This window comes from Haematobia irritans, chromosome 1, assembly GCF_050003625.1.
Source record: "Haematobia irritans isolate KBUSLIRL chromosome 1, ASM5000362v1, whole genome shotgun sequence".
NCBI classification, from domain to species: Eukaryota; Metazoa; Arthropoda; class Insecta; order Diptera; family Muscidae; genus Haematobia; species Haematobia irritans.
Window position 1 is genome coordinate 111130232 of NC_134397.1, and position 26582 is coordinate 111156813.

The 26582-nt window shown below is 34.0% G+C and overlaps 2 protein-coding genes and 3 long non-coding RNA genes across 8 annotated transcripts; 3 read left to right on the plus strand and 2 right to left on the minus strand.

The window, feature by feature from the left end:
* Positions 1 to 4362: 4362 nt before the first annotated feature.
* On the plus strand, positions 4363 to 9317 carry udt (protein undicht). The gene is made up of 6 exons (XM_075291438.1): positions 4363 to 4535; positions 4653 to 4919; positions 5221 to 6190; positions 6262 to 6419; positions 6489 to 6638; positions 8620 to 9317. The coding sequence occupies exons 1-6, from the start codon at positions 4490 to 4492 to the stop codon at positions 8907 to 8909; spliced, it is 1881 nt and encodes a 626-aa protein (XP_075147553.1). The 5' UTR covers positions 4363 to 4489; the 3' UTR covers positions 8910 to 9317.
* A 4991-nt stretch (positions 9318 to 14308) lies between these two features.
* On the minus strand, positions 14309 to 15698 carry TFAM (mitochondrial transcription factor A). Of its 4 annotated transcripts, XM_075291443.1 has the most exons (4): positions 15543 to 15695; positions 15340 to 15448; positions 14662 to 15249; positions 14309 to 14606 (listed from the first exon to the last, which is right to left on the minus strand). In XM_075291443.1, the coding sequence occupies exons 2-4, from the start codon at positions 15402 to 15404 to the stop codon at positions 14498 to 14500; spliced, it is 762 nt and encodes a 253-aa protein (XP_075147558.1). In that variant the 5' UTR covers positions 15405 to 15448; positions 15543 to 15695; the 3' UTR covers positions 14309 to 14497. The 4 variants fall into 4 exon arrangements, with proteins under 4 accessions (XP_075147558.1, XP_075147556.1, XP_075147557.1 ...); XM_075291441.1 differs by having other exon boundaries at positions 14662 to 15448; positions 15543 to 15698; XM_075291442.1 differs by lacking the exon at positions 15543 to 15695 and having other exon boundaries at positions 15340 to 15518.
* Positions 15699 to 17951: 2253 nt separating this feature from the next.
* LOC142241351 (uncharacterized) lies at positions 17952 to 18843 on the plus strand. The gene is made up of 3 exons (XR_012723593.1): positions 17952 to 18258; positions 18324 to 18681; positions 18746 to 18843. It is a non-coding gene; the product is annotated as an uncharacterized LOC142241351 (long non-coding RNA).
* A 1529-nt stretch (positions 18844 to 20372) lies between these two features.
* On the minus strand, positions 20373 to 20719 carry LOC142241359 (uncharacterized). The gene is made up of 2 exons (XR_012723595.1): positions 20650 to 20719; positions 20373 to 20582 (listed from the first exon to the last, which is right to left on the minus strand). It is a non-coding gene; the product is annotated as an uncharacterized LOC142241359 (long non-coding RNA).
* Positions 20720 to 22346: 1627 nt separating this feature from the next.
* Positions 22347 to 23314, plus strand: LOC142241363 (uncharacterized). The gene is made up of 3 exons (XR_012723599.1): positions 22347 to 22542; positions 22607 to 22710; positions 22776 to 23314. It is a non-coding gene; the product is annotated as an uncharacterized LOC142241363 (long non-coding RNA).
* Positions 23315 to 26582: the final 3268 nt, after the last annotated feature.

Here is a 26582-nt window from a genome sequence, read left to right on the forward strand (position 1 = left end):
CCCCACAAAAAATAGTCTAAAGGCGTCAAATCGCATGATCTTGGTGGCCAACTTACCGGTCCATTTCTTGAGATGAATTGTTCTCCGAAGTTTTCCCTCAAAATGGCCATAGAATCGCGAGCTGTGTGGCATGTAGCGCCATCTTGTTGAAACCACATGTCAACCAAGTTCAGTTCTTCCATTTTTGGCAACAAAAAGTTTGTTAGCATCGAACGATAGCGATCGCCATTCACCGTAACGTTGCGTCCAACAGCATCTTTGAAAAAATACGGTCCAATGATCCCACCAGCGTACAAACCACACCAAACAGTGCATTTTTCGGGATGCATGGGCAGTTCTTGAACGGCTTCTGGTTGCTCTTCACTTCAAATGCGGCAATTTTGCTTATTTACGTAGCCATTCAACCAGAAATGAGCCTCATCGCTGAACAAAATTTGTCGATAAAAAAGCGGATTTTCTGCCAACTTTTCTAGGGCCCATTCACTGAAAATTCGACGTTGTGGCTCGTTAGTAAGTCTATTCATGATGAAATGTCAAAGCATACTGAGCATCTTTCTCTTTGACACCATCCCTGCCAGCATTTCAATGTTCCATTTCATCCTCATCGCTACCACAGACTCGTAAGTGACACTGCAACAATCGCCAACTGTGATAGTATTTTGCCATCACTATTCCCATGTAAGTATTTTGCCATCACTATTGTTACAAGAGCCATTTTATATTTTGTGAAACACCAAGCGCAACTGGCTTATTATAATTTATTTCAATGAAGACGAAAATAAAGTGCTGGAAACATAGTTATTACGCTTAAAATTGTGAAAAGTAAATTGGTGAACAATTTTTGACTTTCCAAATGGAATAAAGTGATAGTTTTTCAAATATTTTTCCAGACACGCTGCCTCCATTGGGAATAAAAGTACTGGCTGATAGACGCTACAACATTTAACTTACAACTTGTAACTCAACATCAATCTCTTATTAATGCATAAAAATGTGTTAAATGTGATGTGATAGTCGTATAAATGTTATATTTATGAGAATTTATAAATGTTTCATAAAATTAATAAACATCTAAATAGTCGTGTTTTACTTGACCACAATGATTCTTTTACAACTATCTTAAAATGCACTTTGTGTGATTGTTTGAAGGGGCTCTTAATGGCGTCCTTCTAAATGTATCCAGAAGGGCTCCTAATAATTGCACTCATGCGATACTTTTTTGTAGTAACTTGGCGTGGTACAACTTCTCAATAGTGACGGCGCTTTTCCGAGGAGTTTTGGATATCGTATACGACTGTTTTCGACGTAGTGGGGATTCTCAGAAGCGCCCCCAAATTCAAAAAATGTTGGCAGGGATGTCTGAAATCCCACGTGATCTGTCAAATACTAATGCATGAAAATCCTAACCTCAAAAGAATCACCCTTTATGTCAAACTATTGAAATAGTTTTTATAGAAAAAAAAGGAATAAACAAAGGCTTTGAAGAACATGGACATGCGAAAATAACTTGAAATTTTTTTCCCTTTTCGCTCTCGGTAAGTATTTGAAGATACATTGCATATATGTGAATTTCGAGTAAATGTGAATTTCTAGTTTCCATGGTAAAGGCCGGTACTATGTTCATTCTTGCGAAAAATGTTTATAGAAACCATTATTTCGCACATAGAAAGCGGTGTTTATTTAGGTAACTTGGAGCGCTATTTTACAGGGAGCAATATTGAATTAAGTTGGTGGTTGCTGTTTGTTATTACAAAATTAACATTTTATTTTTCCTTGGGCAATTGATCTGCTGCTCCTTTGATCCTTTGTATAGATTCGGAACAAAAATATAATCCGTGTTTGTGTTATAAACCCACACAAATAGTTTTAATAAATAAATTATTTCTTAATTCACATAAAAAGGAGGTCCCTTGTCATTGAGCTTAACATGGAATCGGGCAGCACTCAGTGATAAGAGAGAAGTTCACCAATGTGGTATCACAATGGACTGAATAGTCTAAGTGAGCCTGATACATCGGGCTGCCACCTAACCTAACCTAACCTAACCTAATTCACATTGCAAATGTTCATTCTTGTTCATTCTTGCGAAAAATTTTTATGGAAACCATTATTTCGCACATAGAAAGCGGCGTTTTTTTAGGTAGCTTGGAGCGCTATTTTACAGGGAGCGATATTGGATTAAGTTGGTGGTTGTTGCTTGTTTTTACAAAATAACATTTTATTTTTCCTTGGGCAATTGGTCTGCTATTCCTTTGATCCTTTGTATAGTTTCGGAACAAAAATATGGTCCGTGTTTGATTTATAAACCCGCACAAATAGTTTTTAATAAATAAATTATTTCTTAATTCACATTGCAAATGGCGCCGTGCTATAAACGTCAGTTTTTCAACACGAAAAAACAAAGTATCACAAATGGAAAAAATTTCGCAAATTTTTCGCATTTTTTGGTTTTGTATGGAGTTTCAACGCGAAAACCGAACAGAGTACCGGCCTTATACCAGGAATAACTGTTATGCGCTTTACAGACTATCAGTTATTCCGGACGACAGTACTCGTGTCGAACATATCCCATATATTGTGCACGTTAAGGTAAGTACTATGTTCGCTTTTCGAGTTGAAATTTTCGCGGTTACTTTAATAAAACAGTTCAATATGAAGCAGATAAATTAATTCAAGTGATGCGCAGTTTCTTGTTCCCCAAGATTTCGGCAAGACTTTACAGGAATATTTTGGTTTTAATTTATAATTTTGATTATTTCAGGAAAAGTAATCGCGAAAATAAAGTGATTTTCAACTCGAAAACCGAACATAGTACCCACCTTTATAAGTTAAATCCGTAGGCATAATCGATACTGCTGCATGTTTATGGGATCGATAACACATTTACCGATTATTTAGTCATCGCCGACAAGTCGTATCGATCCGACACACTGTAAGATTCTTTACAAACACCGACATTCCGTCCGGAATAACTGATAGTCTGTAAAGCGCAATAGTCTATAAAGCGCAATATGCGCTGTTTCAAATAGTTTATAATAATTGGTAATGCGCTTTACAGACTATCACCCTGCCAGCATTTCAATGTTCCATTTCATCCTCATCGCTACCACAGACTCGTAAGTGACACTGCAACAATCGCCAACTGTGATAGTATTTTGCCATCACTATTCGCATGAAAGTATTTTTCCATCACTATTGTTACAAGAGCCATTTTATATTTTGTGAAACACCAAGCGCAACTGGCTTATTATAATTTATTTCAATGAAAACGAAAATAAAGTGCTGAAAACATAGTTATTACGGTTAAAATTGTGAAAAGTAAATTGGTGAACAATTTTTGACCTTCCAAATGGAATAAAGTGATAGTTTTTCAAATATTTTTCCAGACACGCTGCCTCCATTGGGAATATAAGTATTGGCTGATAGACGCTACAACATTTAACTTACAACTTGTAACTCAACATCAATCTCTTATTAGTGCATAAAAATGTGTTAAATGTGATGTGATGTCGTATAAATGTTATATTTATGAGAATTTATAAATGTTTCATAAAATTAATAAACATCTAAACAATCGTGTTTTACTTGACCACAATGATTCTTTTACAACTATCTTAAAATGCACTTTGTCTGATTGTTTGAAGGGGCTCTTATTGGCGTCCTTCTAAATGTATCCAGAAGGGCTCCTAATAATTGCACTCATGCGATACTTTTTTGTAGTAACTTGGCGTGGTACAACTTCTCAATAGTGACGGCGCTTTTCCGAGGAGTTTTGGATATCGTATACGACTGTTTTCGACGTAGTGGGGATTCTCAGAAGCGCCCCCAAATTCAAAAAATGTTGGCAGGGCAGTTATTCCGGACGACAGTGCTCGTGTCGAACTTATCCCATATATTGTGCACCATATAAGTTAAGTCCGAAGGCATAATGCTGCATGTTTATGGGATCGATAATGCGCTTTACAGACTATCAGTTATTCCGGACGGAATGTCGGTGTTTGTAAAGAATCTTACAGTGTGTCGGATCGATACGACTTGTCCGCGATGACTAAATAATCGGTAAATGTGTTATCGATCCCATAAACATGCAGCAGTATCGATTATGCCTTCGGATTTAACTTATAATGTGCACAATATATGGGATATGTTCGACACGAGCACTGTCGTCCGGAATAACTGATAGTCTATAAAGCGCATAACACATTTACCGATAATTTAGTCATCGCCGACAATTCGTATCGATCCGACATGTTGTAAGATTCTTTAAAAACACCGGCATTCCGTCCGGAATAACTGATAGTCTGTAAAGCGCATAACGAGTACTCAAAAAAATAGTCAGTAACGAGTACTTGTAATCAAATACTCGTTAATTTCCCAACAATACATTCTTGTTTAATATTAAGATTGTTTTAATTTTGTTTAATGTATTTTTTTTTTCTATAATGAACATTACTAGCATCTAAATATATCAAAAGATTAACGTAATAAAATGAAGGTTTTGAAAGTATGTACCCTATTGGGTATTTTAACTATAGGTAAGATTGTGTAATTTATGATCAATTTCACAAAGCCACACCCCAGGCTGGCTTGAACAACAAACTACTGATTCATAATAACTGCATGTTTGTTACAAATGTTATATTGTCTTACAGCAAGTGCACAATCATACGCAGAGGTGGATACTCGCCAGCCGTGTGTTATACCAAAAATATTGCAAGGATCATGGTTTTCTTGGGAAAATGGGCGTCCAACACAGACAGTATTGGATGCGAGGCAGATGTCTAGACGAGGGTTTTGCGTTGCAATGGAAAGGCATCATGCAGATGAATATTCGTTCGTTTTTAAAGAGCAAGGTGCTGATTGCTACCACTGCGTTCGAACTCTTGTTAGGACCTTGAATGTATTCGAAAAATTTGAAGGTTGGTGTTACAAGACAAATATGTTTCTTTTGTTGGCAAATTTACTTCCACTGCATCTTATTGAAAATCTTTTGCCACGAAACGAACGAATTATAGATAGGCGACAATAGTGCCTGTGTTCGGTATTGAGTCATAAAGTAGAGTTAACGAAAAATGTTGATATATTGATGAAAAACACTATATTTTATGGTACTTATCGAACGAACCATCCTGGGTTGATATTGAGTTCTATAAATATGCAGTTAGTTCTGTTTGTCCTCTTATTTTTTAAGAAAGTAAGACATTGCATTATCAATTTCAGGACCTTGTGTATCTATACCTGATGGAGTTGAACCTACTGTTAAATATGTTTGCCAGGGTATAAAAGATGACCAACAACTGATTACCCTATTTAATGAAAATTTTGTACCTATCAATTGTCGAAGTTCCTTAGAAGGTGTCTGGCATTTTACATATCAAAATCGTTTCCGCTTTACTGGAGTATGCAACAAACCCGACGCTCGTATACATTCCTGCCAAACGGCGGGCACCCAGTTCTTAATTCAAAATCAAAAATTCAACATCACATATCAACAATGCGAAGGTATGGATGGTACATTCAGTGGTCTTGTCGAGTACAGTTGTTTAGGTGATTGGTTTGTTGGTAAAAACCACTATTTTGCTGTTGCCAATACAAAAGAATCTCGTAAAGATGAAAAATATAGATGCTTTCTGAAGAACCGAGATGATGACTTGTATATTGGTGTTTCCATAACAGCTGAATGCAATACCTTAAAAACTCCTGAAAAGTCTCCAGAACGTCTAAAGCTGACACCTGTCAAAGCCGAATATGTAGAGCCAGGATGCACACTGCCGCAAAATTTTAGCGGTGAATGGGTAAACACAGCCAATATTGATGCTGATGTTATTATTGATGACACACATATCAATGAAACTTATTACCCAGATAGGGCTCGATATAGGCGTACAATTTATGTTTGTCGAGAACGCAGAGGAAATCGTATTATGATGGCTCGCCTTACTGTTGACGGTTGCCAGAAAGATTATGTTTGCTTTGATTTTATGCCCAGGCACCACAATGTTATACGTTATCGTAAAGGCCTGGCTGTTATTAAAGACGATTTTAGTACCGTATGTTCGTGGGTACAATTTAAAAATGCAGATGCTTGGAAATACGATTTGTTTTTGGCAAAAAATCCTGTACCAGTTAGGTGTCCAGTGGCTGGAAAATTTAATTTTACACAACGAGGAGAACATCCTTTTAAGACGAGGTAACTTACATAAGGAAACCTTATCATAAAAATAAATTTCTAATAAAAAAATAAATTTCTAAATACTTTAGAATTTTGGGTGGTGTTACATTGAGTCCTCGTCCTGATATTCGTTGCAAGCAAAATATATCCGATTTGTCGGTCTGCGACACAGATCAAAAGGAAATGGCAGTTGATGAAAATTATTGCCTTTCGGTTGATCATTTAGGCAGACCAGTCGATATTTACAGTAAGTGCTTAATTGTTTTTACTTTCCCTTGCTATACATGCAATAATCGTTTGAATTCTTATTCTTAAGGTGATCCCGATTACCGCATGAAATGCATAGGTTTTTGGAAAGAGAATTTGAAATCATATCTTATAACTTATGATGATTTGGATCCTTTGTCAAAATACAGATGTTGGGTATATCAAAGGGCAGACTTGAATAGAGTTTTAATGTCTCAAGGTAAGACATTTATTTCGAATAAGTAAGCGTTAAAATGTGCGATGATTTCACAGTAGCATTGTAATTCTACGATTAATCTACTAAAAATAATGTAAGCTTCATTAGTCGATAACAAATCTCTTCTTAGTCGCAACCATATGAAGCTTTTCTATCCACATTCACAATACTATAACATTAGTATTTTTATGTCGTATATGTTGTAGTGTGTAATAATTTTTATACCCTCCACCATATTAACTTTGTCATTCCATTTGTAACACATCGAAATATTGCTTTAAGACCCCATAAAGTATATATATTCTAGGTCGTGGTGAAATTCTGAGTCGATCTGAGCATGTCCGTCTGTTGAAATCACGCTAACTTCCGAACGAAACAAGCTATGGACTTGAAACTTGGCACAAGTAGTTGTTATTGATTTAGGTCGGGTGGTATTGCAAATGGGCCATATCGGTCCACTTTTACGTATAGCCCCCATATAAACGGACCCCCCAAATTTGGCTTGCGGGGACTCTAATAGAAGCAAATTTCATCCGATCCAGCTGAAATTTCGTACATGGTGTCAGCATATGATCTCTAACTACCATGCAAAAATTGGTCCACATCGGTCCATAATTAGCCCCCATATAAACCGATCCCCCGATTTGGCTTGCAGAGCCGCTAAGGGAAGCAAATTTCAACCGATCCGGCTGAAATTTTGTACATGGTGTTAATATATGGCCTCAAACACCCATGCAAAAATTGGTCCATAATTACCGATCACCATATAGACCGATCACCAGATTTGACCTCCGTAGCCTCTTGGAAGACCAAAATTCATCTGATTCAGTTGAAATTGGTACGTAGTGTTAAAATATGGCCTCAAACACCCATGCAAAAATTGGTCGAAATCGGTCAATAATTATATATAGGCCTCATATAAACCGATCCCCAGATTTGACCTCCGGAGCTCCTTGGAAGAGCAAAATTTACCCGGTTCGGTTGAAATTTGGTACGTGATGTTAGTATATGGTATCCAACAACCATGCAGGAATTGGTTCATATCAGTCCATAATTATATATAGCCCCCATATAAACCGATCGCCAGATTTGACCTCCGGTGCCTTTTGGAGAAGCAAAATTCATCCGATCTGGTTGAAATTTGGTACGTGGTGGTAGTATATGATATTTAACAGCTATGCCAAAAGTGGTCCATATCAGTCCATAATCATATATAGCCCCCATATAAACCGATCCCGAGATTTGGTTTTGGAGCCTCTTGGAGGCGCAAATTTCATCCGAGTCGTTTGAAATTTGGTACATGGTGCTAGAATATCGGTCTATAGTTACGTATGGACTAACTCATAATTTAGAAAACGATGTTAAGAAGTTTTAATATACCACAACCCACGTAATTCGATTGTGGATGACAGTCTTTCGTAGAAGTTTCTATGCAATCCACATAAGATTCGGCCTGGCCGAACTTACGGCCGTATATACTTGTTCTATACTGCCTCTGTGCAAATCGATCTCCTGATATCTTTTAAATACGAAAAGAATTAAGCTATTGATGTTATATATCGGTTAATTTTTTATAAAGCCAATAATCTGACCAACCTCTCATTTGCCCGTAGATTCTTTTGTAGAATATGAATATATTAACACACGATTTTCTTTTGTTTTTCCTTAAGCTTAAACATTTTCCAGTCCTATAAGGAGATATGCTACATATTCTTCATATTAGTCTTCATACACCTTTCTCAAAAATCTTGACTTGAGCACAATATTAAATTTTGGTAGAAACGAAAAGTCAATGTCAATGCAGTATAGTTAAAAGAAACTTTAAAGTAAAACAAATTGACTAAAATAAATACCAAATATGCTCGTATAAAATCTATTACGCATCTGGAAATACCGTTTTAAACGAATTTTTATTTATTAAATATTTTTGTTGTTAGTAAATAGAATTTAAACGATTCCTATTTATTTATATTCTCTTATATAGCTGTTGGAGCTTTCTGTAAACTGAATCAAGATGTGACGTCATGGAATCACAGTGAAGGAGCTGCTGTAGCAATAGATGCTATAGAATATGAACGTGAACGAGATGACTGCCCAATGTATTTCGATGATGGTGAAAATCCATGGCGTCAAACGGACGCCTCAAATGTAATTTTCGATTGGGACTTCTATAAAGCAGGCGCTGGGCGTATAGCGTCAATTGTAAATACAGATATGATTTTACCATTAGTGTGCGGGTATATAATTTTTAAAATTACAACATATATGGTTTGACATTAAAAACGACATATATTTTTATAAGAATGTGGATCGAATATGTGCTCTTATTATATCCCGAAAATATTTCTCTATAGAAACGTTTCTCGAATTCCACTACACGACTTTTAGTATTAAATATACATACACATTTTATGCATACACTAGATTATTTTACATGTTAAAGTGTCCATATATGTTTTGACATCAAAAGCCATTTTTATAACATTAGAATAAATGTAAATCGTATGTGTGCTCTTATTACATTCCACAAAAAACCATTCCATAAAAAAACCAATTATTTTTATACAAAAATCTTATGTAAAACAAAATTATATTTTTAAATATTTTATATTGAATTCCGTCCACAAACAAGTTGTACTTTTAAATAAAATAAATTAAACTAATTAAAAATTTAAAAAGAAATATCCATATTCTTGCTTACAAACGCAGCCGGATTTATGGGCTAATGAATATATTACATTATATACAGCGTAACATGGGATACATTGGGATACTATGTTCTTGTAATAGGAATTACAAGACATTGATTTGGTTATTTTATCGGAACCATACAAGTTTTAAATCGAAAAAAAAAAATTCTAGAAATAATCGGAACATGGGTGAATATATAGCTAGAAACCAGTTCATTTTCACTGCTCTTTAATAGCAGAATGTACAGGGTGTTGCATAAATAATTTGTATAGCATGAACGTTCGTATAATGACTGAAAAACATTTCAATGTTGAAAATTTAAATGTTTTGGGTTTCAGGTCCAGAACAGTTACTGGAAATGGCGCCGGTGAAAATTGCCGGACAGGGCATTTCAACTCAGATGCAGCAATTTCTCGTAACGTTCGCCAGTTCTTTGTCCGAAACCAGCAAATTAGTAGCGATATCAAACCAGTCGTCTATTGCAGTGACGACTTGCGCCGACTGAAGGCAATTAGTAAAGAATCCAACAAGATACTACAATTGAAATCAGGTAATATTTCAATCATTCATAAAAGTACAACACTAATGCAATTCCATCCACAGAGTACAATCCACTGGCTCATAGCATTTATGATTTCGTACACACCCTCAACAGAGCGCGGCGTATACTTGCACAAAAATACGTGGACCTCTAAGCTGTGCCACAAAGGTTCCACATAGGGGATCCTATGAATACATCCGCTCGTACTTCAGCGAATAGTTCGCGAATTGAAACACAAATGCGCAAAAGACATTCTCCTCAAGTTTCGTTAATTGATTAATGGGTCCTTCGCCAAATTTGAATTTGATGAGTTACATTTACGCGGTACGGGTAAATGATAGAAATTTATATTTTAAGCGGTATGACTTAATGACAAAACTTAATTCAATAATTTCTTTGATAGGTACGATAATGATTTTACACTTATTGTATACGCGCTGCGTGGTATGAAGGCTGTTGTGGAAACAATTTCCGTCAACATCCTAGGCATTCATAAAATATTTGGATGAGTGTTAACAACGACCTTTTTAGAGGAGTTGTTTAACTCGTTCCACCACACGTTTTATGTACTCACAACTTCCAACTACATGATGACGTACCAAATTTTCAATCAGTATTTCCCTAATGGTACACCGTAGAATGTGCGATATTTTAAACAACCAATGGAAATTAGAAAGAAGTGTCAATTCTTCAAATACCCATGTATTAGTAGTATTTCTTTTCTAATTAACGAGAACAGAGGTATTATATTATTATATTGAAGCGGCTGATGTGACGGTGGTTGAAAATGGATGGATGGTTCTACGGTTCCTCCAGATAAATCTTCACCATTGCCTTAAAAGTTCTCCTGATGAAAGGAGCCATAGATATAGTTCTTATTCAAGAACCATACATATATAAGAACAAGATCTGTGAATTAAGCACTCCGGGTTTCAAACTTTTGCATAATACAGGTAACGATATAAATCGAGCATGTATAATTGCTAAAAACGAACTAAACTTGTTTCTGCTTCCTTCATTGAGCAATGCAGACACTGTCGTAGCCAGTCTAGAGATATCCAAATGCAAATATAGGGTATCTTCGGTCTACATGGGACATGATCGGGAGATGCCGCTCTGTGCCGTTAAGACCTTAGTTGAGGAGTCACTAAAAACAAAGACAAAACTCATTATGGGATGCGATGCAAATGCAAATCATAGTATTTGGGGAAGTAGTTATACTAATGCAAGGGGAGGGTCGCTAATAGAGTTTATTTTGCGTACTAACCTGGTAGTTTGCAACAAGGGAGATGCACCAACCTTCGTCACCAGAAACAGGCAAGAGGTTTTGGACGTCACGTTGACCTCTCCGGAACTGAATGATAAGATATCTGAGTGGCTAGTTTTGAGGGAACATAGCTTCTCAGATCATCGCTACATCAGTTTCAGATTGGCTGTTCGTACTTCAAAGACCATATTTCCGCCAAATGTTAGGAAAGCTGATTGGAATAGGTATAGGGAATCGTTCAATTTGATGATACCGGAAATGCCAGAGACAAATATGAGCACTGTGCAAGATATCGAACACGCAGTGGAGCGGATTACTAAGGCCTTCAACATGTCACTGAAAGCTGCTTGCCCTAGAGGAAAGCCAAGGGGGGAAATCGGCCGCCATGGTGGACTACGGAGTTAAAGCAAAGTCCACAAGAGCTCCGGAGGATTGGCACTTACAAGATGAATCTGAGAGCATATAAACGAGAACTGAGAAGGTCTCAACAAAACTCTTAGGATGATTACTGTAGCAGTATTGAGAATACGCCAGAGGCTTCCAGACTACGGAAGGTACTAACATCCACTAACACCGCTCCAGGTTTCATTAAAACATCGTAGGGAAATTGGACAGCGTCCAGTGAGCAAACGTTGGAGGTACTTTTGGACACACACTTCCCTGGAAATCAGACGGTTGAACCATGTTCTGGCGGTGTAACAGAGGCTCAGCGGTCATTTCCTATCGAGGAAATTGTGTCGGAATCTAAAATAAAATGGGCTTTAAATAGCTTTGGACCATTCAAATCCCCCGGAACTGACGGAATTACTTCGGCGGAATTACAAGCAGTGGCTGAAAGAATTATCCCCTGGTTGACGGTGATATATAAACGATGTGTAAACTTAGCATATATTCCAGAAAAGTGGAGAGAAACAAAAGTCGTCTTCATACCTAAAGCGGGAAAAGCCTCTCACTCGAGTGCGAAGGATTTCCGACTAATCATCTTATCCTCATTCTTAGTTAAGATCCTGGAGAGGATGATAGACATGTATCTTAGAACTAGCGTGGATTCAAGTTTGCTCTCGAAACGACAGCATGCACACTCGAAGGGCAGGTCTACTGAGGCCACATTGCATGAACTAGTCAGCTTTATTGAAAGCTCACTATCTGTCAAAGAATACACAATCGTGGCGTTTCTAGACATCGAAGGGGCATTCAATAATGTCCATCCGAGCTCGATATTAAATGGACTGACAACTCTGAATGTTGATCCAGGTATACTTAGGCTGTTAGACGAACTTCTAATAAAGAGACGTATTTCAGCCACACTAGGACAAGCAAACATACAAAGGTATGTGAACAGAGGCACTCCCCAAGGAGGAGTTCTATCACCTCTTCTTTGGAATGTTGCTATAAACAACCTTCTGGTTTCCCTAGAAAAAGAAAGGATAAAAGTGGTGGCATACGCAGATGATGTGGAGCTATCAGTCAGGGGAAAATTCCCACCCACAATCAGAAATATTATACAGAGAGCTCTCCGGATGACTGAGAAATGGGCGAAAGATAATGGTCTTGGGGTAAATCCAGCAAAGACAGAACTAGTCATGTACTGCAAAGATCGCAAAACTCCCACGGTTAGGCCCATTTCCTTAGGGGGTATTGAAATTCCCTTTGGTGAGTGTGCAAAATACCTTGGCGTTATTTTGGACATGAAGCTGAATTTTAGGCTTAATATTGAAAGGGCGAGAAAAGCCACGGTAGTTTTGTACTCGTGCAAAACGGCAATAGGGAAAAAGTGGGGACTAAAACCAAAAATTGTGCATTGGCTATACACGGCAGTAGATATGCATATAATGCTATATGGTGTTGTAGTCTGGTGGCCGGCACTTCAGAAACCGACTTGTTTAGATAAAGTTCAGCGTATGGCGAGCTTATGTATCTCAGGCGCATTTAGTAAGACAGGAACAGACACCCTTAATGTCATGCTGCATCTATTGCCTTTAGACATTTTCGCCAAACAAGATCCAATGAATAATTTTATATTTCTAAATTACTTAATTAAAAAACAAACAATATATTAAAACAAAAAAAAAATAAAAAAAATAATAAATAAATAGATAAATAGATAAAAAAACAAGTCTAGAAAATAATATAACAATATTTATAGTACAACCTTTGTAAGTAGGCATTTGCGAGTAGTAATCAATTCCTAATTATCAGTTAATTTTTTGTTGTTGCTTTTTTATATACATATGTCAAATTGTTTTTGTAACGTAGTCTACATATTGTAGTTCCCAACGCTGTTTAACCTAAGATATATACTTAGTATTAAGGTGCAACTATATGTCAAGTTTATGCAGTCCTAGTTAGTTTTTATTAAATAAAAAACAAAAATTAGAAATCAAATATAAAATAACTCAAATATATAAGTTCGTGGATTAAAAATTGTTAACATAAAAATATATATTATTTAAATATTAAATTTTTAGTTGCAAATAATTAAACTTATTGGTTAATAACCTGCGTTAGTAGGCATTTGAGAGTAGTAATCAATTACTAAATTTTTATATTTATATATCAAATGGTTTTTGTAACGTAGTCTACATATAGTAAGTAGTAAGATATATACTTAGTAATAAGGTGTAATAATGTCAAGTTTTTGCAGTCCTTGATTGTAGTCCTAATTATTTTTATAATTTTTTTTTAAGTAAATTTAATGTAATTCTTTATTTTGAGTATCCCTGTAACCGTATATGGCCATTTCGGCTTGGTTGTAAAATGAGTTAAATAAATAAAAATAAATAAAAAAAGTAACCGTGAAAACAAGCTGGTTTTCAGCTTGAAAAGTGAACATAGTACTCAGCTTAAAATTTAAATTGTAATTTGAAATTCGGAAATAACCCATTATTTATTCCAAAGCGAATCGATTAATTTCATTTTCGAGGCGTCCAACTTCCTTGGCGGAGTCTATGTTTGCATAGTATGCCTAACTCAAACAATAATGAAAATAATATTCCTACTAGAATTTTCTAAAAAATTAAGTTCCCGGAACCCCTGATAAAAACTAAGGTTCCTAAGTAAGCCTTTGTTGAATTTGTCCATTTTTGAAATGCAAAAAATGTGCCATTAAGAATTCAGTTTGCACTCTTATTTAAACTCGTGAATTATCCCAATATTTTGAGAACACGCATAGAATTTTGTATATTCTATTATGTCATAAACAAATTAATATTTATTTCCAAACTTATACTGTATGAATTTCAGACTTTTCCAATAAAGTCGTATTTGTGAATATATAACAAAAATAACGCAAAACTATGATATATGGCTTATGTAAAAGGTTTACCATATAATGGTTTTTATGAAATTTAGACAACTGCTGGCTTAGCGTTTTTTGGGTTTAATTTCCGGAGGATCTATTAAATTGCCTTGGCGAACGACATCAATATTGCCCATACGTATCATCTTCTCTTCCCATACAGCTATGTCCTTTCTATAAAAATAGTTTTAGTTTCATTCTAGTTGAATAGGCGTTACAAAGTACGAACCTGTATGTTTCGAAATCCTTACGGGATTCCTGTAAGTAAATATCCTTGTCAGCTTGTGGAAGTTCTGACCATCTTTGTGTAGCTGCTTGATGCCATTCGCGGAAGGTTTGTTTTGCAGTTTGAGGCATTCTAATTCTCTCCTTGGCAATAAATCTAATGAATGCCGATGCTGGCTTTTTGGGACGCCCTAATTCCTTAATGCGTTTTCGCATCATCCGCCTTTCTTTAGCTTCAGTTTGTTCTTGTTTCAGCTCCTTTATTTGATGTCGTTGTTCATCAGTAACCTTGGATTCGTACTTTGTACGTTTTTCAACATAAGCCTGTTGTTCTTTTTTGTACTCTTCTTGCAGGCGTTGCTTTAATGAAGAATCTACAGTCTCCCATTTCTTGGAAACTTGTCGCACAACATCAACTATTGACATATTTGGATTAGATGCCAAAATTTTTGGCCTTTGTTCGTTCATGAAGCGAAAGTATGGTGTTAAAGGTTTTTTGGGTCTAACCGGCAAGCCAACTTTTTCCTCAATAGTAACTTTCGTCGAGGCTGCTGCGGCCAAAGGCCTAGACAAGTTTATATCAGCAGGAGGTCTGTTAGTAAATTCAGTAGCATTTTTAGGAGGAGCAGATGATGTCAGATTAATACTTAAAGGCTTTTCGTTTTTATTTCGTATAACTTGCCTGCATTTATTAATTAGAGAACCCAAAAACGATCCTTTGTTAAGGAGCGAAACAGTTAGTAACATTTTATACAAATGATATTCTAGGTATGAAAAATCGAATGGTGCAGCTGAAAGAATGAACAGATTAAAATGGTAATATGAGCAGCGAATACCAAAATAAATCAAATTATGATAAAACTCAACAAATTACAAGCAATTTACATAAGAAAACGAGGGAATTCGAGCAGCTGTTTGTGACGACTGTGTCAAAATAATATGGTTTCTTCGTGCCAAACCTAAATTAGCTCGTGGTAGCACAATTACGTATTCGTCCAAGAAAACACTTTGTTTACTTCGCATGCAATCATCAATATTTTTCGATCCCAACCAAGATTTTAGGAATCACAGCAAATCATTGGCCGATTAATACTTAACTGGAGGATAGACCACCGGTTAGTAAAACTTTTGTATGGTATCGACACGATATATCATATCAAGGCACTGAGAAACCGGCCCAAGAATTGTTCGTGATACTACGTTCACACTATCTTGTAAAAACTTGAATGGAAAAGAGCATAATGCTATGTTCCCACCGACTCGTTTTCATCATTCGTTTTTCCAAAACATTTGACCGTTCACACCGGGTTGACATGTTTTAGTTTGACAGTTACTATGGAAACTAGAAATTCACATTTAAGGTGTGTATTAAGTTCGAGTTTGGCGGCTAAAATCGCCATTCTTTCACGATTACTTTTCTTTAATAATACTTTTTAAGGAATATAAACTTTGCGAAAACTTGCTATAGGCTATTCCCCATCAAGTTATAATAAAATCTGCAACAAATATGTATAATTTTATACCTTTTTTTACTGATTTAGTTTTCACTTCAGTGAAAAAACTCGAACTTAATACCCACCTTTAAGGTGAGTATTAACATGATACAATGATTGTAAGGTAGCTTCTGTAGAACAAAAATAACAACAAAAACATAAAAGCAGCTCATCATAACGTCAAACTAAATGTCGGTAAAAAGTAAATAAACAAATACAAAAATGTTTGTTTTGATTTTGTGTTGCTCATGAGAAATGTTTTTTTTTTTTGGAATAGAAAAAAATTGACCATTTTCACCATTTACCCACTTGTTACACAGACAACACTTTCGCATTTTCCGTTTCATTTCCGAATTTCAAATACAATTTAAATTTAAGACGTTAATTCCAACAACATAATTTAAAAATGTCAACAATATTTTTGACATTATGATGAGCCGTTCAAAGTCACCTGACGGAATAAGGCTACCTTATAATCATTGTATCATGAGTATTAAGTTCGAGTTTAGCCGCTGAAATCGCTAAAGTGAAAACTAAATCAGTAAGAAAAATTCATGAAATTATACGAATTTGTAGCACATTTTTTTTAACTTGATAGGGAAAAGCCCAAAGCAAATTTTCAGAAAGTTTGTATTCCTTAAAATGGATTATTAAAGAAAAGTAATCGTGAAAAAATTATGTTTTTAGGTGGGTATTAAGTTCGAGTTTAGCGGCTAAAAACGTCATTTTTACACGATTACTTTTCTTTAATAATCCATTTTAAGGAATACAAACTTTGTGAAAATTTGCTTTGGGCTTTTTCCCATCAAGTTATAATAACATTTGCAACAAATATGTATAATTTTATGCCTTTTTCTTGCTGATTTAGTTTTCACTTTAGCGATTTTAGCGGCTAAAGGTGGGTATTAAGTTCGAGTTTAGCCGCTAAAATAGCTAAAGTGAAAACTAAATCAGTAAAAAAAATGCATGAAATTATACATATTTGTTGCAAATTTTATTATAACTTGATGGGGAAAAGCCCAAAGCAAATGTTCACAAAGTTTGTATTCCTTAAAATGGATTATTAAAGAAAAGTAATCATGAAAAAATGACGTTTTTAGCGGCTAAACTCGAATACCCACCTTAAACTCGAACTTAATACCCACCTTTTAGCGGCTAAAGGTGGGTATTAAGTTCGAGTTTAGCCGCTAAAAACGTCATTTTTTCACGATTACTTTTCTTTAATAATCCATTTTAAGGAATACAAACTTTGTGAAAATTTGCTTTGAGATTTTCCCCATCAAGTTATAATAAAATTTGCAACAAATATGTATAATTTCATGCATTTTTCTTATTGATTTAGTTTTCACTTTAGCGATTTTAGCGGCTAAACTCGAACTTAATACCACCCTTAAACTCGAACTTTATACCAACTTTAAAGCTGAGTACTATGATCAGTTTTCAAGCTGAAAACCAGCTTGTTTTCACGGTTACTTTTTTAATTAATTAATATAGAAATATAAAATTATTTGCAATCAATTCCTTGGATCTTTTCCTTCCATTATTTGGTAAGACTTGATCAAAATATAATCGTCTTCATACATATTTTTGTACTTTTAGTTTAGTGTTTTGGTGAAAAACCCGAACATAGTACTCACCTTTATTCGAAATTCACATATATGCAACCTAAGTCCAAATAATTACCGCGAGCGCAAAGGGAAAAAAATTTTTATGTTATTTTCACATGTCCATGTTCTTAAAAGCCTTTGTTTATTCTTTTTTTTCTATGAAACTTCCCAATAAACACAGGATGATCGTTTTTCAAATGCAACACCTTTTCAGTTTGAGGGTAAATATCATTTTCAACATAAATTCAACTTGACTTGAAACAGCTCATCTTCAATACATCTTCGAATTGTTTGCGAATTACAACCAATTTGGCAAAATGTTGACGAAAACTTTGAAAATGTGTTGAAGATAATTGGAGAAAACTTTGACAAAACACTACCCTGAAATGCAACGAAAAAACCACATGGTTTTCAATACTACTTTGAACAACAAAGTTCGTGGAAGAAATACAAAAATGTGGAAATTTTTTAATAATCAATTGAAATTGCTTATAATAATTGGTAAGTAAAACTAAAACACGAAATGAAAACTTCAAGGAAGTCACTAAAATCAAATCTCTTTGCAGACAACTAAAATATTTGGATGCTGATTCTTGGACACATTAAGAGGCTGGCTGATGAAAAATGGCTTATCGAGAAGAGAAGGTTTCCATAAATCAAAGTGCAACCAAAAAAACTTGGTATTTATGCTTTTCCATATCAACAACTACTGGATGATAATTCGCATCACATCGATAGTTTAATTTACATCGCATCATCGGTTTAATTTGTTATTTTGTGAATTGAAATTGCTGGAAATTTATTCCAATTATCTGGTCATCAAGTTCCTGAAAATTGCCAGTATTTTAATAACAACAATTTTGTAACACCAACGTTCTTGAGGAAATCACGAAGTATGTGGTCAGTTGGAAGAAATACAAATTGGTAAGTCAAAATAAAAAGTGAAATGAAAACATAATGGAAATAACAAAACTCGATTGTTTTGCAGAAAACTAAAATCATTGGATGGTATATTCTTGGAAGATGTTGGCCGATGAAAAACCGATGAAGGGAACAACAAAGAAAAGTTTTCAGAAAACTTACAAAGTGCAACCAATTAAAACAAAGTGCAGCAATTCCTATATCAAGAACTTCTGGATGGAAATGTGCATTACATCAAATTACATCCCGTCATCAGTTTGATATTTTGTGATTTCCTCTTGCTGGAATCTATTCTAACACACAAGCCAGCAAGTTCCTCGATAGTAATTATTTAATTGCCAGCATATTAATTAATAGTTATTTGACACCTACATTATGGAGGAAATGGAATTATACATGTAAAAATGTTTAAGGTATTTAAAGTTGTATTCATAGTTTTATTTATTAACACGTTTAATAAGATAATTACATTTTGATTGGTATTATATTATTATTTTTATATATTATTAATGTTATTTTTAAGATTATTATATTTGTTAACGAAAAAAATAATAAAATTTACAAAATCTCTAGAAATTTAGTATTGACTTTCAGTTAGAACTAGGATTGACTTTCATACAAATTGTGGTTTGAAAGTATTCGCAACAATGCTAATTTTTTATTTTTATCACATTGAAAACTGTTTGAGAAATTATTGAGTAGCGATGCATTTCAATTTGAGGATTACAATTGAGAAATTATTGCTATTGTGTTGAATTTTACTGTTGAGGGTAATGTCTGTTTTTTGTTGAGAACGCGATTTTCTCAACAATTTCTCAACTTGATTATTACCCTAATCCTTTGAAAAAATGTTTGAAAAATTATTGAATTTTAGTATTTTTCAAACGTTTGTGTTTATTGGGTTATTTCAATATTTTGACATATATTTTAAATAGGGTATGCTATTCGGGGTATATTCCAAAATAGGTGGGTTCACATTCTAAAATTGACGTGTTTTGGAGGAAAACTTGTGTTTTGAACTTGTTTTTTAGTATGGCGAAAACGACTCGTTTTGAGGTGCTAATAAAGGGAAAACATTTCAAACCCCAAAACATGTTTGGTTAGAACACCGTATACCGTTTGGTAGTTACGTTTTTGATTCATTTATCGCTATTAAAAATTATAAATAGTTATTCTAAATATTCTTCAAATAACACGTTCTTTCTGCAATTCGTGTCCTATCAGCCGTCCACGGAACAGTAAACATAACAGGTTGGCTGATAAGTCCCCGGTCTAACAAAGAAAAACACATTTTTTGTCAAAATTCGTTTTTATTATTCAACATAGTTCCCTTCAAGAGCGATACAACGATTATAACGACCTTCCAATTTTTTGATACCATTTTGGTAGTACTCCTTCGGTTTTGCCTCAAAATAGGCCCCAGTTTCGGCGATCACCTCCCCTGCCAACATTTTTTGAATTTGGGGGCGCTTCTGAGAATCCCCACTACGTCGAAAACAATCATATACGACATCAAAAACTCGTCGGAAAAGCGCCGTCACTATTGAGAAGTTGTACCACGCCAAGTTACTATGAAAAAGTTTCTCATCAGTGCAATTATTAGGTGCCTATTTAGATCAATTTCGAAGGACGCCAATAAGAACCCCTGCAAACTATCAGAAAAGGTGCATATTAAGGTAATTGTAGAAGAATCATTGTGGTCAAGTAAAACACGATTGTGTAGATGTTTATTGATTTGATTAAACATTTATAATTTCTTATAAATATAACATTTTTCGGTTTATCTCATCACATTTAACATAATTTTTTGCATTAATAAAATAATGATGTTGAGTTTTAAGTAGCAAGTTACATATTGCAGCGTCTATCAGCCAGTTTGTTTATTTTCGATGGAGACAGCGTGCCTGGAAAAATATTTGAAAAACGATCACCTTATTCTATTTGGAAAGTCGAAAATTGTTCACCATATACCTTTCACAATTTTAAGCGTAATATCTATGTTTTCAGAATAAATATAACAAGCTGGTTGCACTTGGCGTTTCACAAAAAATAAAATGGCTCTTCTAACAGTAGTGATGGCAAAATACTTTCATGTACATTTTGTTCTTTTTGATATGCTTCCCCCATCACAGTTCGCGATGGTTGTGGTGACATTTACGAGTCTGTGGTAGCGATGAGGATGAAATGGAACTTTGAAATGCTGGCAGGGTAGTAGTCTTGTGTCGTTCCGGAACGAACTAGTTCCAATGAACGGTTCACTAAAAGGAACGATTGTCACTAGTTCCATCTCTTTCGTCCTCATCGTTCCTTTTGTCATTTAATTTATGTTCAACTTACGCTCCATAGTTCCGCGGATCGCAATTAGATTTTTGACCTTTGTTTGAGCTATCCCAATAAACACAAACGTTTGAAAAATGCTAAATTTCAACAATTTTTCAAACCTTTTTTCAAAGGATTAGGGTAATATTCAAGTTGAGAAATTGTTGAGAAAATCGCGTTCTCAACAAAAAACAGACATTACCCTCAACAGTGAAATTCAACACATTAGCAATAATATCTCAAGTGTTATCCCCAAATTGAAATGCATCGCTACTCAATAATTTGTCAAACAATTTTCGATGCGAGTCAAATTCAAAATTAACATCGTTGTAAATACTTTTCAACCTAAATTTGTATGAATGATATCCCCACTTCAAATTGAAAGTCAAAGCCAAAATTCTATGAATTCTGTATAATTTATTCATTTTCATCAAAATAAAATATATAATAATACACTACACTACATAATACACTACAATACCAATTGATAAATAATAATCTTATTAAACATATCAACAAATAAGAACAAAAAAAAAAAACAAACAACAAAACTTTAAATATCTTAAACATTATTAGTAAACACTTTTGCATTGATAATTCGATTTCCTTCCTTTTGGTGTCATAAAACAACATTAAAATTTATTAACATGCGGGCAATTTGAAATTAGGAACGTACTGGACCGCGTGTTAGAATTGATTTCCAGCAGAAGGAATTCACAAAATATCCATTTTAAACTGATAATAGCATATGAATTAAACTGACGATGTGAAGCACATTTTCATCCAGTAGTTGTTAATTTCAACAATTTGTTGTTTTTAACAATTTTAATTGGTTGCACTTGTAATGTTTCTGGAAACTTTTTCTTGTCGATAAGCCACTCATTTTTCATTGGTCAGCTTCTTAATGTTTGCAAGAATGTAGCATCCAAAGATTTTAGTTTTCTGCAAAGAGATTTAAATTTAGTGACTTCTTTAAAGTGTTGATTTAATTTTTCATATTGACATACCAATTATTATAAACTATTTGAAGCAGTTCCAGTTAATTGTCCACCATTTTTTTATCGGTCAGCTTTTTAATGTTTTCAAAAACGTAGAATCCATAATTTTAGTTTTCTGCAAAGAGATATACATTTAGTGACTTCCTTAAAGTGTTATTTCATTTATTATTTTCACTTACCTATTTTTATAAACTATTTTATTTGTCTAAAATTTTCCATTTTTTTATTTCTTCCCAATAAACACAGGATGAGCGTTTTTCAAATGCAACAACTTTTCAGTATAAATTCAACTTGACTTGAAATAGCTCATCTTCAATACACCTTCAAATTGCTTGCGAATTACTTCCAATTTGCCAAAATGTTGACGAAATCTTTGAAAAGGTGTTGAAGATAATATGAGAAAACTTTGACAAAAAACTACCCTAAAATGCAACGAAAAAACCATATGGTTTTCAATACTTATTTGTGCAACGAAGTTCGTGGTCAATTGCAAGAAATAAAAAAATGGAAAATATTAGACATATAACCAAATAGTTTATAAAAATAGGTAAGTGAAAATAAAAAATGAAATAAAACTTTAAGGAAGTCACTACATTTATATCTCTGTGCAGAAAACTAAAATTATGGATTCTACGTTCTTGAAAACATTAAAAGCTGGCCAATGAAAAATGGTGGACAATTAACTGGAACTGCTTCAAATAGTTTATAATAATTGGTACGTCAATATGAAAAATTAAATCAACACTTTAAAGAAGTCACCAAATTTAAATCTCTTTGCAGAAAACTAAAATCTTTGGATGCTACATTCTTGCAAACATTAAGAAGCTGACCAATGAAAAATGAGTGGCTTATCGACAAGAAAAAGTTTCCAGAAACATTACAAGTGCAACCAATTAAAATTGTTAAAAACAACAAATTGTTGAAATTAACAACTACTGGATGAAAATGTGCTTCACATCGTCAGTTTAATTCATATGCTATTATCAGTTTAAAATGGATATTTTGTGAATTCCTTCTGCTGGAAATCAATTCTAACACGCGGTCCAGTACGTTCCTAATTTCAAATTGCCCGCATGTTAATAAATTTTAATGCTGTTTTATGACACCAAAAGGAAGGAAATCGAATTATCAATGCAAAAGTGTTTACTAATAATGTTTAAGATATTTAAAGTTTTGTTGTTTTTTTTTTGTTCTTATTTGTTGATATGTTTAATAAGATTATTATTTATCAATTGGTATTGTAGTGTATTATGTAGTGTAGTGTATTATTATATATTTTATTTTGATGAAAATGAATAAATTATACAAAATTCATAGAATTTTGGCTTTGACTTTCAATTTGAAGTGGGGATATCATTCATACAAATTTAGGTTGAAAAGCATTTGCAACGATGTTAATTTTGAATTTGACTCGCATCGAAAATTGTTTGACAAATTATTGAGTAGCGATGCATTTCAATTTGAGGATAACACTTGAGATATTATTGCTAATGTGTTGAATTTCACTGTTGAGGGTAATGTCTGTTTTTTGTTGAGAACGCGATTTTCTCAACAATTTCTCAACTTGAATATTACCCTAATCCTTTGAAAAAATGTTTGAAAAATTGTTGAAATTTAGCATTTTTCAAACGTTTGTGTTTATTGGGTTGCAATTGATCACGAACTTCGTTGCACAAATAAAAAACCACATGGTTTTTTCGTTGCATTTTAGGGTAGTGTTTTGTCAAAGTTTTCTCATATTATCTTCAACACCTTTTCAAAGATTTCGTCAACATTTTGGCAAATTGGAAGTAATTCGCAAACAATTTGAAGATGTATTGAAGATGAGCTATTTCAAGTCAAGTTGAATTTATGTTGAAAATTATATTTACCCTCAAACTGAAAAGTTGTTGCATTTGAAAAACGCTCATCCTGTGTTTATTGGGATATGACAATTTATTCATTTTGGCGCGTATGTATATTAAATAATTGATTGATATGCTGCTATTCAATAGAATCATTAGTTCCATTTCAGGAACTAATGATTCTTAATTTCGTGCTATGAGTTTAGTTACTTCTTTAAATTTTCCATTCAATATTTTTTCTTCCTAAATTTTTATAAACTATTTTAAGTAATTTTATTCAATTTTTATTATTTTTTGTATCTTTCATTTGACCACGAACTTCGTTGCACAAAGTAAACAATGTCATCTCTGCCTTTAGTAGATGACAGTGATGACAAATATAAAAAGCTGGAACGAAAAGGAACGATTTGAAGGAACTAGTTCCTTTGTACAAAAGGAACGACGAGTCCGAATCACTATGGTGAACGATTTTGCCCAAGACTAGTTAGTAGGGACAGCAGAAAAGTCTGCTGAAAAAGGGACAGCAGCAGTGTTGCCAATTTGGTGCTTTTAGCACCAAATTTAGTGCTTTTTGATTTCTAAAAAGCACCAAATTGCCTTTTTGGAGCCTTTTCAAAAAAAGCACCAACTTGGTGCTTTCTGGCATTTTCATTTAGTGCTTTTGGTGTTTTTTTATTTTGAACAGTATTAAGTTTAATTGATACAAAAATTTTGATTAGACTGTCAAGAGCCGAAGAAACTGAAATTTATTGCCAAATATAAATTTGATTGTTAGGAAGTTGGTATTGATTATTTTTTAATTAATATTGTTATTTAGGGTATTCTATAGAAAAGTCGAGCGATGAGTGTCGAATTTTTGAATTTGGTAAAGATGTCATTAAAAACGTTTGTATTAAATTCACAAAAGCACGCACAACTGAAATAAGCAATAGACTCCTTCCATATATTAATATTTTGAAAGGTTAAAAATATCACTGATCAAAATGAATTGGACGAAAGCATTAAAACTGATCAAGGTGTATACGGTTCATAATGGTGAGTACTAAGTTAGAGTTTTGCCGCTTAAGTGAAAACTATTTCAGTAAAACTGGGCATAAAATTATGAATATTTGCTGCAAATTTTATTATAATTTGATGGGGAATAACCAAAAGCAAATTTTCACAAAGTTTGCTAAAATGACTATTTTAGCGGCTAAACTCGATCTTAATACCCCTCTTAATACATCTTCGGAAGTTTTTTTTTTTTTTTTTTTTTTTTTTTTTTTTTTTTTTAGTAGAGCATTGAATTTTCGATTTTGTGGTGGAAGGTGGCATGTTAGAATTTATCATATTTTTTTGTGCTTTTTGGCCTTGGGGAGTTGGCAACACTGGACAGCAGCCACTGTTTGCTGAAATAGCAAACATTTGTGCTATTTTTTAAGCTCGATTACAGTACTACATGTTTTATTTTGACTGAAACAAATAAATATGTCAACCGACATATATTGTTTTAACATAATTAAAACAATATCTATAGTATTTGACCAAAAACCTGAATATTTATCGAATTGAGGCAAACAAAATGTTTGCTGATCGTATTTAGGAGCTTGTAAGTATATTACAGTACAAAAATGCTTTGAGGAAAAATTTATAACCTAAAAATTTTCTAATTTGTTGTTCATTAGGTCCTGAAGTACAAAAATATAACAGCAGACATCCACTGCTGTTTTTAGCAGACTTTTTTCTATGCGTGCAGTAATCCCTCGATTTACGTCGTGATTGATTCTGGAATTTGACGACATTCATCGAAACGATGTAAACCGAATTAAAAATTGATGATACTTACTCCTAAAGGTTGAATTACACACCATGCGTCAATCCGTGCGTTGATGGAAGGGTTGATTTTTTTCTGTTTGCGGCAGACTATTCGAGCTTTCGATTTCAAAGAGAAATTTCAACTCTTCAATCATCGGACGCATTTAACGCGTTGAACGCATGGTATGTAATTCTACCTTAAGTCCATTTATGTTGTATGTGCATTAACATAATAAAAAATAAAGGTAATTCAGTAATTTCGGTAAGAATTTCAGAAAAAAATGTTTCGATATCATCATCGTTGATACTTATTTTACTTGTGGAAGGCGTTTCTGGTAAAGTGGCCAACAAAATCGACCACATAAATCAAATGGCGACGTAAATCGAGGGATTACTGTATCTTAAAATGCACTTTTTCTGATTGTTTGAAAGGGCTAATTTTAATACGCCTTGCTAATATATGCACACATGCGATGCTTTTTTGTAGTAACTTGACGTGGTATAACTCAACTCTCAATAGTGACGGCGCTTTCCCGACGAGTTTTGGATGTCGTATACGATTGTGTTCGACGTGGAGGGGATTCTCAGAAGCGCCGTCAAATACAAAAAATGCTGGCAGGGTGTGTCGTTTCAAAGACCACGAGGGGTAATTGAAGAAATCTCTACACCCAAAAAAAATTTCTTAAGGTGAGTATTAAGTTCGAGTTTAGCCGCTAAAATCGCTAAAGGTGAGTACTATGTTCGATTTTTTCACCAAAACACTAAATTAAAAGTACAAAAATATTTATGAAGACTATTATATTTTTATCAAATAATGGATGGAAAAGATCCAATGAATTGATTGATAATCATTTTATATTTCTAAATTAATTAATTAAGAAAAGTAACCGTGAAAAAATCTGGTTTTCAGCTTGAAAACTGAACATAGTACTCAGCTTAAAGTGAAAAC